Genomic DNA, 15,790 nt, shown 5'->3' on the forward strand with positions numbered 1-15,790 from the left:
TTTGGAATTTACCGAAAGATGTACATATGCGCAGGAAATCCCATGACCGATGCGACAATCACATGCCATGAATTAAATGTTGATTAGTTTTCGGAAGTCCGTCCCTGGTAGCCGGATGGAAATAATTCAGTAGTGAGAAATCACTATATACAATGACTCTTGTCTGACTTTATTTTGTAGCGTTTAATTTATAAATTTAGAATTATTCGGGATTCTTATCACGTTTGGGCTTTTTGAAATTAGAATTAAATTAATCTACTTTAGTTTTAATTATGTTTCCTGTTAGAAAACTATAAAACCAGTCACATTTTCTTATTGTTACTTAAAATGTGTGTAAAATTTGAATGGTTCATAATTGTTGTAATTATCAATTCTTCAAATTAAAAATTAGTAAACAATTCAAGAAAAATAAACGTTAATAAACATCAAATTAAAATCCTGGCTGCATATGTTGTAGCTTTTGTTTTTATTTAATAAAAAAAACGCAAGGCGACGCCGTACGCGGCCAGTAGTATCGAATGACGTTTCGATTCACCTCGGACACAGCTTTATAATCATATGTTGGTCAAGATCGCGACGACTTGACCGGTGGACGCGAGCGCGGCCGTTTTTCGGCCAACTTATTTCTCTCACCTTAGCCTTCGTCAGTATTACTTCAACCGTGTGTTAGTGTGGTGTTAATTCAGCAATGGCTAAAGACGTGTTTGTTATCGTGTGTGTTGCACTGTGTTTACAGCTTGCGTTATGTCAGTTTGGTGAGTAAATATGGCGGGAAAAATTGACAGTTTTTTATCTGTGCTGTTTTGGCGGCAAAACTTTTGTTGTAATTTTTATACCTTAAAGTGGTATATTTTACTACAAAAATAAAGTTTAATATTAACCCTACAAGTTATAATTAAAAACAATCATTTAAACTTTTTCCGTATTGTTACAATTCGATTAAAATTGTCCAAAAAAAATTTAAGTGCTTGTTGTTTTATATAAATTTATTTCATATATTTATTCCATCTGGTAACGCATTAAAATTCATAATTTACATATTCATACGTCGAATAAAATCTTAACCAGGAAATAATCAAAATTTATTTGATCGTTTGGATTTGCTAACGTCATATTATTTCTTGATACAAAATGAAGAGATATTTAAAATGATTAAAAGTTAAAAAATAAATAGTTTATTTTCTTTAGTTTTTATCCGGTTAGTGATGAAAATTAGAACATATTTTAAAATAAATATAATATAAAGTAATTATCAATATTAAATTATTACGTAACTCGTTTTGGATTTTAGGTTATAAAATATTTTTTCATCGTTATAGGAAATATTTTGCGTTTTTAAATCAAAGTATGCAAATAAATTAATGTAATTAATGAATATCCATGAAGTACGTAGAGTAGATTATGTAAACCTCCCACAAGATGACAAACTGTTCAAGGTTATAAAATGGAGACCACCAGACTGACTGTGGTGTAGTTTGTGGTCTATGGTACAATGTTTTATGGCCAAAAAGAATAATTCTATGCATTTGAATATTTTTTTAAGCTTAAATACTTTTTAGTTAAAAAGCAACAAAAAAAATGTTGTGAATTTCTTAGATAAACATTCGATTTTGCGATATTTAAATAAAGAAAACTAAAATTAATTTGATTAATATTAATATACTATTAGAATACTCATTAGTTTATTTTAAACTGAAGTTTTTTTGCGTAGTTTTAATCGATTTGTTTTAAAAGCAGCTGAAGTGTCGACAATTCGCTGTTTGATATCGAGAATGTCGCCTTTGACTTCCTGATAGCTCGCGTAATGCAGGTCAATGTCTTTACCAAACTAAAACATACTGACAATGTATAAAAACAAAAAAGAAAATTAAAAAAAAAACAAACGTCAATATTTTTTTAACTATATGACATTTAAAAAGCCTAAAATAATTATAGAATAGTACTATAATTAAAATTAAACAAAAGATTTCTATAGGACGTAATTTTATTACAAAAATCTCAACGGCTAATAAAATCTATTTAATAAACAAAACCATAAATATTATGTAATGATTTTATCTCATGTGGCAATCAAAAGAGATTATTAATTAAGCATTAATAAGTCAATCCTTTTCATTTAAAACAATCTTAGTTACATCAATAAAATAAGCAATTGATTAATAAACCGGTTTTGTATAAAAGTAACTTAAGTATTGCTATCGGTTGAGTTAAAGCCAAAACGAATTATAACAAATTAACATTTATTGAAACAATTCATCACATATTCGTTATTATTTGAAAACGTTTATATTTACGAAACATAAAATATATACAATACAATTTAAACGAAATAAAAATTATTTCAAAAGAAAAAATATACGACTATTTTTCTTTTAAATAAATACGTATAAAATATTGTATAGCGATTACTAAATTACTCAGATTGTATATTTATTATTAATTCCATCTTAGGATTTTTCCCTCAACGCGATGATCGTCGATTCAATGTATTTGGAGCTGTACAGAATATTCTAGAAAATCCACGGAGAACCTTACAAAATGTACTCAACTTCGGACCAGATAGAAATCCAAACAGACCAGGTATAAATGGCCAATATTACGAACAATATGGACGACCAAACTATCCAAACTATCCTAATGAATATTACTATAGAAATATAAGATATCCTAATAGAGATTTTAATAATGGAAGGGATATAGTATTCGAACCTACAAACAATCCTTTCCAAAATAATTATCCAAATCAAGGATTCAATACCAGACCTAACGAAGAATACGTAAATGTACCTAATTTTGGAAACAACAATCATAATTCAATCCCTTCCACAGATTCAAATGGGCAAAATAATTTCGATATTAATATAAATATTCCACAATTTGACTCCGAACAAAATAACGGAATATCGACTAATCCACCTGGTATCGATGAGAATAATGTAACAACTGCACCTCAGTTTGAATCTTATAATGGAATACCAGATTTACCAGGCGTACCAGGTGCACCAGGTGTACCAGGTGCACCAGGTGTACCAGGTGTTGAGAATAATAATGGAATACCAACAGTCCCGCCACCTGGTGTCGAAATAAACGGATCTGAAAATAACAATGGAATCCCAGAAGTACCACCTGGTCCTGTTGTTGAAGAGAATAATGTAACACCTTCACCTCAATTTGAATCTGGAAATGTAAACAATGGTATCCCAGATGTCCCACCACCTGGACTTGAAAATAATAATAGTATACCAACTTCCCCACCATCAGGTTTCACAGATAGGAACCTGGGAAATTCTGGAACTGAGACGTCTTTGACAACACTAGCGCCACTAACTCCCGTACCAAATACGGGATCAAGGAACAACTTGAATTTCGGAACCGAAGGATTATTTTGTAATATATTTTATTTATTTTTGACTGTGGGTGTGTTGCACTAACCAAGACTTGATGGTAACAAAAACTGTGATTTGTAAATATTAAGGGTAAAATATTAGTCTATAATTATAAATTAACTCTGTTTGTACATCTAACATTACTCTAACATTGTACGTCTGAAAGTTTTTAATCTTTGTATTAAGTACTTAGCCTAATAAACCATAGATTATGCTTATTTTACTCTAAAAACTATATTTTTAGTTTCAAAGGTTGGTAAATGTTCGTCTAAATGTAACGTGGATATGTTCCTGTAACATTTATGTAGCTTTTTTTAAAAAAGTTAAAAAAAAAGTTCAGTAATTTCAATCACAGATTAATATTTTAAAAACAATTTTACGCCGTTTTTGACACATTTTTTTTGAATATTTTATAGTTATTCTACAAGTTTCTATTTGTTTTATAGTTAAACGCAAAATAATATATTAGCCATTTGTTACTATGTTTACACTATAAGTTAAGATATAGCAAATAATGGCCGATACTTACGTTAAAGTAATTTTATCGTTTATCTCAAACCAATGTATAAACTACTAACTATCGCTTTTAATATATATCGTGATACTAGCGGTCGCCCGCGACTCCGTCCACACTATTTAGTGGCCTATGTGTTCTTCCAGGCTGTTCTGTATGTATAACAAATTTCATCAATACCGTTCAGCCGTTTTGGAGATAACTTAAAACAAAAATCCATCCATCCATCCATATAAAACAATGTTAGAAAATTCTTCTAAAACATTTATTTTATATTTATAATGCAATCTATTATATGATATAACGATTTTTCATCTTCAATTCGCAATTAAAAACCCATTAGTACTGTTTATTGATGTTACATAGGAAAATCTAAGTAAATTATTTACCAACACGTTTACTTCGCGAACAACAATAATCTTAAGAAACACGTGTATTAAAATATTGAATAAAAATTCTTAAAAAAAAACAACAAATGAAACTAAAAGATAATTAGAGATGTTTTTAAATGCCGTTTTCCCAATAGCGGAATACTCAAACACGAATACACAATCAAAGTTAACAACGTTTTAAGTATGTCCAAACAAAGAATATTTTGTGAATAAAATTATGTATTTTACGAATCGGTTCAGTAGTTTTGGAGTCTTCCATTGGAACTATTTAACTTTTCCTCCGTATGGAAGGGTGTATGGATGGATATTTATTAGAAGGTATCTCCAAAACGGCTGCACGGATTTCCCTGAAATTTAGCATAGATGTAGAACATAATCTGAACGTACACATAGCCTAATTAAATTTTTAATCAATTTAAAGATACGTTAGCGATTTAATAAAGAATTTCATAATATAAAAACACATTAGAAAACCGGAAAGAAGTTACCATTGCCTTGTATCGATGCATAATAAAACGATCAATAGACAATGAAACGATTTTTAACGATCGAGAGTACACCAAGGTCGCTTAGTACTTGAGATGAACTCAAACATGGCTGCCTCACCTCGCATGCGTTGTGTAATTATTTGTATATTTGATTTCGTTATATTGGTAGCTAAAACATGACGGAGATAATATATTAAGTTGGTTGTTAAATCAGTATACTTAAATTAATATAATCGTCAAGAAAAATTAAAAACAAACAAAGTACAATCACGGCAATAAAACTATTCTTAAGTTTCCACAGCAAAAATAACTGTTAAAAACAATTAAGTTTGTACGAAGTGACAAATGAACAAATCACCATTGGAATTCGCAAAAAATCCGAAGTGACCGGTACTCATAGACATCATATGTATATCATTTGCATATGTTTTGCCCATCTTTAATCAACAGAGGTGACGCACGGAAAGAGAATATTTCCTCCACCAATGCGTCCCTTCCCCCGCCAAATCAATTTCCCCCTCCTATCCTTTCACTGTACGAAAATTGTGAGAAGGGAAACAGGATTAAAATTGACCTTCCACACGTCACCACTTCCACTTCACGCTTGTCTTATTTGCGTGGTATTTCACAATTCGAATCCCAGCTGATTAATTTACAGGAAGCTTAGGAATTTGATTCATTCATTTTCCAGTTAAATTACAATTATTTCTGCAGTAGTTAGTTTACGTTAAGATGGCTTATAATTGCTATAATGATACTACATAAAGATTATCTCTGCAATTTACAAGATGCGTTTGCTAATTGTTTTTGTTCTACAAAGTCATGTACTTTTAACGTTTTGTTGAATATAAATTAGAACATTATTATATTTTATCCTTATTTAACAATTGTATAATTACATTAACTACTAAATAATTAATTAATTGATCCATAATATAGAATAGCGTAGTGCAACGTAGTTATATAAAATGTGTGTCGAGAAATATGTGGTTATAACCGCGCAAATTCCGTAGTCTTCACCAATTCCCGTCGATTGCAGATGTTATATTGTAACTAGCTGTAACCCGCGACTTCGTCCGTCCTGAATTTAAAACAAGAACTTAATTAGTAGCCTCTATATTCTTCTAAGCTACAAATTTCAGCAAGAATGCAGCCTTTCCAGAAACATAATCTAACAAACATCCATTCATACAAACATTCACATTTATAATATTAGTAAGATAACTAAGATTAAAATACGATCTAACAATTTTTAGTCCAAATATTATTATAGTTTAGTCAAGATTTGTTCTACGTGTAAAATTTTGAATAAACAATCTATGTAGGCATTCAATCATAAAATAGTTTTGGGATTCCCCCTTGTTGTTGTTCTTTAAATTTTAAGCGACATCTACACATAACCGAAATTAATAGAACGCTATATTTAGAATTAATGTAAAACATCTGCCTAGGTATAGATGTAGGCTAATTACCTTCCTATATTGTAAACATAGTAATATATTTTTCATATATTCCATACATTTACATAAATCGCTCTATGACATTATAGCTAAAATATATTATTATATGTCATATTTACATTGTGTCATATGCCCATGATGTGAATATACTGATTTTCCTGTCATTAGTTACATTTTCACGTCAAAGCTTTTATATAACTATCGTAAATACATAACATAGTATATACACCTGATAGTCATGACGTCAAACTTCAAACAGATAAGCTTAAGGTATTCTTCTTCTTGTCAGAAATAAGTTGCCCACTGATGGGCATAGGCCTCCCCCAAAGATTAAGCTTAAGGCATTGTTAGATCTTAATATAAAATTTATTACTTATTTTAAGTTCTTTTATAAGTATACATAGCACAAGTCTCCTTGTTTCTGGATATTCGTTGTATGTAAACGATAAGAAGAAGAAAAATAAGCACATTAATATTGCACAATAATAAACACATTTATCACCTACACGTGCAATTATCTATCTGTTACCGAGACAAAAAAGTTTGCATAACATATCACCCCTGTCATTGTCTTTAAAAAGACGAATATAAACATATTTTAAACGGGATATTGGGCTCGGAAACTCACGACAAATCTCAGTATTTTAACCGTATCATCGTTCCTTGTGCGTACCCGCAAGGGATTGGAACAAGTTGCCAGCCCCTTTTTTCCGTCCAAATATGATGTTGGGACCTTCAAAAGTAGAGTGAATAGGCACATACTAAGCTAGCGCGTACCATCTTTCGACCAACACTAACACCAGGTTGGATCGTGGTCATGCGCTGGCTTATCAAACGTAAAACAAATCATTGAAAAACTATTCAATCGCTAATTTGATTACGTAGTTAACTAATTTTAGGTGAATGGTGCATGACATTTGTTTTATACTAACTGATTTAAATTATACACTGTAAAATATTATTTTATATGCAATTAACTCATGTTCGGTGAATTAATACTAAATTCGTTGTAACATTAGAATAATCTAGAATAATCTAGAATGCAATCCTTCTGCTCTTTACTATTTGCTTTTTTTGTACCCGACTGCGTATTTATGATTATGAACAGGAAATTGCTTGACTAATGTTCAACTATGAGGTGTAGGATCATATTCTTACCCTATATGTTTTAGAGACACAGTCGAGTTTATAAAGTATTAATTACTTTTAAATAATTGTTAGGATTTTGTCCTTACGTCGCAAATGTGGTAGTTATTTATTGATTCCTTCCAGTGGAGACATGCCAGACTCCTGAAGGCAGCGAGGGTAGCTGTGTCAACGTTTACCAGTGTGAACCGTACCTTAAATTGCTCAAAGACGCCCAGAGAACCACTGCAGCGACACAACTCTTGAGGAAAGCGCTTTGCGGATTCGAGGGCAATAACCCTAAGGTGAGTTGAATACGTTTCTCGTAAGTAAAAAGATTAAAGTTTTAAACCAAAGCTGTCCCAGAGTATATTATAAATAATAATTCTTGTACTGTTTTTTTTTTATTAAAGATTGCAACCTACAACATACCTGACTGTACACAACACCTATATACGAACAAAAAAAAATACGTCAAACATTTTAGATCCTAAAGAGCCAAGATTTAAGCTTTAAATATTAATATTTCAATTGTAAATAACCTAAGTATCTAAGACTCTATTTTGAACTTCTAATTTCCTTCTTCGTCTAAGGCAAACGTTCGGTCAGTGAATGACATTGTGAAGTCATTTAGTATGCACGTAATATCAAGTCCATATCACTGTCGCGTTCAAACGCTGACTGTATTATAAACGAGATGTAAAGGCTGATGACCAATCTGACTGACATATAAAGTTAACGTTATACATATTAATTATTTGCTTAAGTTATTTAACAGTGTTAGAGCCCGCTTTAACATCTTCGCACGAATTGGCCCGGCTCGGTCGGTGAAATACCACGACCCCACAGAAGACAGGCGTGAAGTCGAAGCTACTCCGCGTACAGTCTGATGAGTGTGCGTCCCGGAGGCCTAATTTACTCCTCTTTCTCTTCCCACCCTTTTTCATATGAGGAAAGGAGGGGAAGTGGAAGTGGGCTTTCCGGATGAGAGGATGCATGGGAAGGGAAAATATTTTCTTTCTGTGCATCCTCTCCTCCGTCGATTAAAGGTAGGCAACGCATATGCAATTGCGTATGTCTATGGGCAACGGTCACTTCGCTATATACCATGAACCAATTGCTTAAAATTTTTATGAAGTTTAATGCAACGATCGATTCGTTATTTTATAATTTTCCTAGGCAAATTGTAACGCCAAAAATCGCATAACAAACGAGTACATTCATTTAGTTATAGACAGATTAGATTTAAAATATGGTTATGGTTGTCAAGGTGTTCATTAGTTTGTTTTTTCTGGGAAACAATTATCCTATTAGCTTTTTTGTTATCTCTGATTCTTCCTATCACTAGGTATGCTGTCCTAGACCAGGAATCCCGACCGTTCCTCCAACACAAGATCCTGTTACTCAAGCGCCAGTTACCCAAGCTACAACCTCCACTACAGAGGCCCATTCTGGCAGGTCTTTGACTAATGAGGATTTTGTAGACGCGTTCCCGGAGTCCCCAGTCTGTGGCACGAGTAGCGCGCAGTTCTCCAAAGTCGTGGGCGGCGTTAACGCTAAGTTAGGTAAAGAAATTTTAACTTAATTCTTACTGATATTTAGCGTAAGTTTGTATGTTTGTATCATGTAACTAAAGAGTGAACGAGTCTGGATGACATTTGCAACAGACGGTTGTTCTTAATTCAACGCAGACGTTGTTGCGAGCCATATGTATTCTGTATTTATTAAAACTATGAATTTGTTTGTTTCTTAATCGTTTGGAAACTATTCATTTTAATATTATAACTAGTCGACGCGAAATTAAACGTTAAATGTTATAAGGCTATTCATTTTTTTATTCCGTTAATGCCGAATAAGATACACATAAATACTGTATTATATGGGCTAAATTTGAACTATTCGAATTTATTTCTTTACTGAACTGAACGAGACCTGTATCCAGGTCATTATGCATGATATTTTGTTTACAGGTGACTTCCCCTGGATGGCTCTGTTGGGGTATTTGTTCCGCGGCGGTCCGAGTGTGGACTGGAAGTGCGGGGGCTCTCTCATCACCACTAGGCACGTGCTGACTGCAGCTCACTGCATCCATGGTTTAGACAACTTGTGAGTGAAACAGTTTAGTTCCACTGGTGTAACTAGCCGGTGAAAATAGACACTTAGACCGACTCTTACTAATATTATAAATGCGAATGTTTAGATGGATGGATGTTTCTTAGAAGGTATCTCCAGAACGACTAAACTGATCTAGATGAAATTTGCCATGAAAGTAGAACATGGTCTGGAAGAATACATAGGTTATTAATTAAGTTTTGTTTCCGCGCGGACGAAGTCGCGTGCGACACATAGTATTAAAATACTAGGGTACTATCTGACCGTAGATTTCTGAGACTAAAATTTCCGTATAAAACATATCGTCATCCCTGTCATTATCTTTGACCAAACAGAGATAACAATATGATTTCAAGCGGGTATTTTGGTCTCAGAAATCCATATTGACAGCGTTAAATTAATTCCTATTTACCAATTTATTTTATTAAAAAACCAGAAGTTTTGTTAGACGTGTTAAATATCACACGAAGTCACATCCTCAAAGATGTAATGATAGAAATGTACGTCATTTGATAAAATATTCAATATGTATGCCTTATTAACATATATTTTGTATTCCGTTTTGTTATTTATATGTAACATATCAACAACATATGTAGAATTCTTAAACAATGTTAAAAAATGTATTAAAAATACATAATCGAATAAACATTAGGTATATATACTTCTTACATATAAACTAAACATAAATACAAAAGTTTAGATGGATGGATGTTTCCTATAAGGTATTTAGGGAACGGCTGAATGAATTATGATGAAATTTAACATAGATGTAGAACATAGTCTGGAAGAACACATAGATTACTTATTTATCCAAGCATTCGCATTTATAATATTAGTAAGATTCTAGTTTTAATTCCATAAAGTCGTTAATCTTACAATAATTATTTACGTTCTATGATAAATGGTTATATGATGATGTTTCCTACGTTAGCTATTTTTACGACATATCATTTTATTACATAACTATATGTACTTTTAAAACCAGTTTTACCTCAAGTTTCTATAACATCTAACCAATCTTAATAATATTATAGATGGAGGATATAGGATGTTTTTTTTTTTACATCATAAGGTGACAAACGAGCGAGCGGCCACCTGAAATTGCTGAAATAGCGAAGTGACCGTTGCCCATAGACATACGCAATTGCATATGCGTTGCCTACCTTTAATCGGCGGAGGAGAGGATGCACAGAAAGATAATATTTTCCCCTTCCCATCCTTTCCTTATGAGAAAAAGGGTGGAAAGGGAAAGAGGACAAAATTTTAGGCATCCGGGACGCACACTCATCAGACGAAACGCGGAATTGCTTCCACTTGACGCGTGTCTTCTGTGTGGTCGTGGTATTGCACCGGGCGAGCCGGGCCGATTCGTGCGAAGATGTTAAAGCGGGCTCTACCACTGTTTGTTAGAATGTCCAGAACAGCTGCATGGAACTGGCTGTAATTTGGCAAAGATGTAGAACATAGTCTGGAAAAACACATAGGCTACTTATTAAGTTTATTAACACCGCGCGAACAGAGTCGCGGATAAATAGTTTAGTTTACAGCATGTTTGATGCCATCTTTCGATTGTTATAATACTGTTTCTAAGCTTTAAAATGATGCACACAATTTGCTAGTATAACAACATACTTACATCTATTTTTTGTCATAAAACACTTATTACAAAATAACAGTTATTTCTCCTTGATCATTTATTATTTGAATACATCACATAAATAAAATCCCTTGTAAATTTCATCAAAAATATTTTACATTTTTAAATTATTTTAAGGTCATTCAATAAAAAAGATCTTGCACAATAGATTATTTGATAATAATGGCTCACCGGCATTACCTTGATACAGTATTGTGTTGCGTTACATCCTTCCGGTTAGGGTTGCCAGCTCGCCAAACCTAACAGCCGGACAGACCAGCCAGTTTGACCGGACATTTGGGTACAAAAGGCCGTACACCCTACATACGACCGTCAGTCGACTCTCGTCGCCTGCACTTGGCCACTCTCGTTACTCATGCCGCGTTTCGTCTGTTGAATTCGTCCGTTGGCGGTGGCTTAATTTAAGTCGCTTTCTCCTTCCCACAGTTTTTGTACAAGAGAAGAATGAGAAAGGGACGTATAGGAAAGGGCAATATCCTCTTTCTGCACGTCTCTCCTTTGTTGGTTAAGCGGTCTGCAAATGCGGATGTGTAAAGACAGCGGTCAATTCAGTATTCTATAAAAATATTAGCATATTAGCTGTCGCCCGAAAAGCCCGGGTTAAAAAAAAAAACTTAATTAGTACATATGTTCTTCCAGTCCATGTTCTATAGCTATGTGAAATTTCATCGAGATCCATGTAGCCGTTCTGGAGATACCTTCTAACAAACATCCAAACATTCGCATTTATAATATTAGTCAGGTAAATGACATATATCATGTTTTACAGATACCTCGTCCGTCTTGGTGAGCTCGATTTAGAGAAAGAAGATGACGGAGCTGCGCCGATTGATGTCCTCATAAAGACAAAGATAGAACATGAGAACTACAGCAGAAACTCACTTACCAACGACATCGGTGTCCTAGTCCTGCAACAGGATGTCACATTTACAAGTAATTTTACACTTTGTAGTTATCACCCGTGATTTTATCCACGTGGAATTATAAAAAAAAAACTATTTTATAGTTTATTTCAGACTATAAATAATATATGTTTTAAATTTTATCTAGATTCATTCATTCGTTTTAAAGTTACGTACCATGTGTCCATACGAACTTTTCCATGAGTAATAAGATGTTTTTTTCAGAACTGATCCATCCAATCTGTATCCCGCTGGCTCCAGAGCTGAGATCTAATTCCTACGTCAACTACAACCCTCTGATCGCCGGCTGGGGCAGTGTGTCCTATCGTAAGTCTTTTATATTTTAATTCTGTCTACTCGTTTGTGAAAATAGCGTAATGATACCTGACTTTGTCTGTAAAATTTTGTACAATCCGTGTCAATTTACTTTTTTAATATATTTTATCTTAAAAAAATAAATGAAGAAAAAATTTTGACCTTAAATGTGTTTGTACAATAAGCGCCATCTGTATGCTATTAAATTAATTATAAGCTATTTTAGTGTTTGTGATTTGCGATAGATGGCGTCATACTTAATCAAAACTTATTTTCTTGACACATTTGAATTAAGAACGAACCGTTTGCTTGTCTCTTCTGCCAATTTTACTTTTGACGTTTAATAAGAGTGTTTGGTATGCACTGTGCAGGTGGTCCTAGCGCGAGTCACCTGCAGGCGCTGCAGCTGCCGGTGGTGAGCAACGAGTACTGCGCGCGCGCATACTCCGCCTACAAGGAGCAGACGATAGACGAGCGCGTGCTGTGCGCCGGCTACGAGCTCGGCGGACGTGACTCCTGTCAGGGCGACAGCGGGGGACCCCTCATGCAACCTGTCGTCAGTATCTAGTTATTTACTAATATTATATAATAGAAAAGATTGGATAGTTTATTTGTTTGTATTGAACAGACTCCAAAACTACTGAACCGATCTGAAAAATTCTTTCACTGTTAGGAAGTTGCGTTCCCGTCAACATGGACAGTCTACAACCCCTAGATAAAAGAAAAAATATAATATTGATAAATTAACTACTTTTACTAAGATATTTACAATTACTTTAGATTCACATAGATAACTCAAAAACTACTTTTAAGTTCCTTCAATTCCCTAACTAATAATCATTACCTTTGGAATTTAAACGACTTATTTAGTTTACAACTGTATAAAAATTAATTCATGCATTTATTTCTTCAGTGGAACTCGAAGAACTTTACAACATCGATGTACCAGATCGGCGTTGTGTCGTACGGCAAGCAATGCGCGCAGGCAGGATTCCCCGGAGTCTACACCCGGGTCACACAGTTCATACCCTGGATACAGGAGAAAGTACTCGGAAAACGCACATGAAATTAAACATTAACACCACCACTTCCACTAAAAACTAGCTACATTTAAGACCCATTTTCCACTAAGAAACTACTACTTTTAGTAAGAAAATTGCGTCTTCGCCAGTGGAAACTATCTTAAAAATGTGACTCGCAACCAGTGATAGTGGAAACTAGGTTTAACTAGCGGTTGTGAATTGTGATAAACTTTAATTTATAGAAGAGAACTTTGTTTTAATATTAAAAATAATGTATTATTATTTTTTTAACTAATAAAATCTTAATTAGCAGTATATAAGTTGTAAGTTTTCTTATAATTATAATATTTAGAATTCATTAAACAAACATAAATGATAGCTCTCTAACCGTTGGTTTCTGAGACTAAAATCTATATTAAAAAAATCGTTATCTGTTATGTCAACGATGATCACAAGGATGATATTTTTCATACAGAGATGTAGGTCTCAGAAACCAATGGTATTCAAATATTTGAGTTAAACAAAATAATATGGGAACAGTGAAATGTTCAATTAGGCACAAAACATTACAGCTCTTAGCCTATCCAGTGATATATAAAACATATAATAAAAACACAAACACATTATTGATCTGGTATATTTATTATTATTTTTTTATTAATTTAATGTACACGAATAACACTAGTTCTCATACAAAACAACCTTATTTTATTTATTATTTATTCCATAGTCAAAAACTAATCTAAACAATATTTCAGCATTCTAAAAGTTTATACAAAAATGTAGCGCGCACAATAATGTACTAAATACATAGCTATTGTTACAAAGATATGTAAAACGAGTACTTAATTTATATAAAGATTGCTGTAAATCATTTTGTGCTAATTGTGCGTTCAAGGATTTTTAAAACATCCTGTGTTAACAGACTATTAAAAAAAACTATTGTAAATTAAAAAAAAATTGGCTTTAAAATATACCTTTTAACTTTTGTTTAAAATAGAAAAATTACTGATGTTTTTTTTTAAATTTAGAAATACAGGGTGTTACATTATTTTTATCAAAAAAATTGTTGCGATATAAAAAAAATAGGCATTAAAATATACCTTTTATCTTTTCTTAAAAATAGAAAAATTACTGAAGTTTTTTTTATTTTAATTTAGAAATACAGGGTGTTACATTATTATTTTTTACGACATATAAAAATTATTTTAGTCGTTTGTTTTTTATTAGTATGATAAGAGATATTTGAAATGATTGTCTTCAGTTTGTGCGCGCTTTATTGTACGATTAAAATGATATAAAAGTTACATTTATATACCGAGCATTAATATAAAAAGCCTGTTATCATATTATAATACATACGGACAACAATTTTAACATTACATAAAGAAAGCTATGTAACATTTTATTTATATAATAAATTGTGTTAAAAATATTATACAAAAACACACATTTTGTGATCTTACTGAGAATGCCTACAATTTTAAACACTTTAAAATGTTTATTTTTAAATATTAATATGTAAAAATCTATGAGAGAGAATATTTTGACCTGCATTGTAAATGTACTTAACCGTTTTATGTTAAAAAAAATGTTTTTAATATGATAACAGTATTTTCATTACTACAAAAGCTAAAATATTGTTATTACAAAAATCATTGTATAATATTATCAAAATGCGTGCGCACCACAACTAATATTGCTCGAGCAAAAAATGCCTAAAAAACCAATAATATACTATAAAAAATATACTTTATATATCTCTTTTAAATTAAATTACGCATCACTTATTAGTATTTTTTTACGCAAATTAAGAAAAAAAAATATTCAAAAGAAAAAAAAACATCTCCGCTTACACAAATGTTACAAGATTTAAAAAAAAATTGCAAATTATTTTTTTAATTTATATATATCTGTTTTTCTTAATTTGCGTATCGTTTAAATTATTATAAAGCTTATAATTAAAAGTCAAATAAACAGAATATTGAGTTATTCTCAAAGTTGATTTTACACAACAACAAAAGAATTTTTTATTCCTTAAGCCACATCCACTAAAGAAAAAGTTCTTTTAGGTTATATTTTTTATTATCTATGGTTTTGCAATCAATATTCTTTTCATTTGATAAAATAATACAACTTAATTAAATAATAACACAAAACATAAGAATAACAATGTTATCTTTACGAATTAGTATTTGGTTTAACATGCATTGAATTGTAAAATTGCATTTTATTTGTAATCAGAGCTGCACATAAAATGGCGCCCTTTTTTGCATGTTTAAAAAATGGCAGTATAAAAACTCTTTAGTACATTTAGAAGATATTACGATACTTTCATTGGTTATTAAAATTTTAACCTAAAAAATTATGTATATTTTTTTTTACATTCAGTAAAAAATAAATGATTGATTAAT

At 32.0% G+C, this 15,790-nt stretch overlaps 1 protein-coding gene across 2 annotated transcripts; it reads left to right on the top strand.

The window, feature by feature from the left end:
- The first annotated feature begins 576 nt into the window (after positions 1-576).
- Positions 577-13,691, top strand: CLIP4 (clip domain serine protease 4). 2 transcript variants are annotated; one of them, XM_013318105.1, is made up of 10 exons: positions 577-755; positions 2,452-2,580; positions 2,830-3,387; positions 7,513-7,670; positions 8,714-8,930; positions 9,336-9,471; positions 11,907-12,070; positions 12,265-12,366; positions 12,726-12,910; positions 13,268-13,691. In XM_013318105.1, the coding sequence occupies exons 1-10, from the start codon at positions 689-691 to the stop codon at positions 13,418-13,420; spliced, it is 1,869 nt and encodes a 622-aa protein (XP_013173559.1). In that variant the 5' UTR covers positions 577-688; the 3' UTR covers positions 13,421-13,691. The 2 variants fall into 2 exon arrangements, with proteins under 2 accessions (XP_013173559.1, XP_013173558.1); XM_013318104.1 differs by having other exon boundaries at positions 2,452-3,387.
- The last annotated feature ends 2,099 nt before the right edge of the window (positions 13,692-15,790 follow it).

This window comes from Papilio xuthus, unplaced genomic scaffold (assembly GCF_000836235.2).
Source record: "Papilio xuthus unplaced genomic scaffold, Pxut_1.1 DF826933.1, whole genome shotgun sequence".
Taxonomy (NCBI): Eukaryota; Metazoa; Arthropoda; class Insecta; order Lepidoptera; family Papilionidae; genus Papilio; species Papilio xuthus.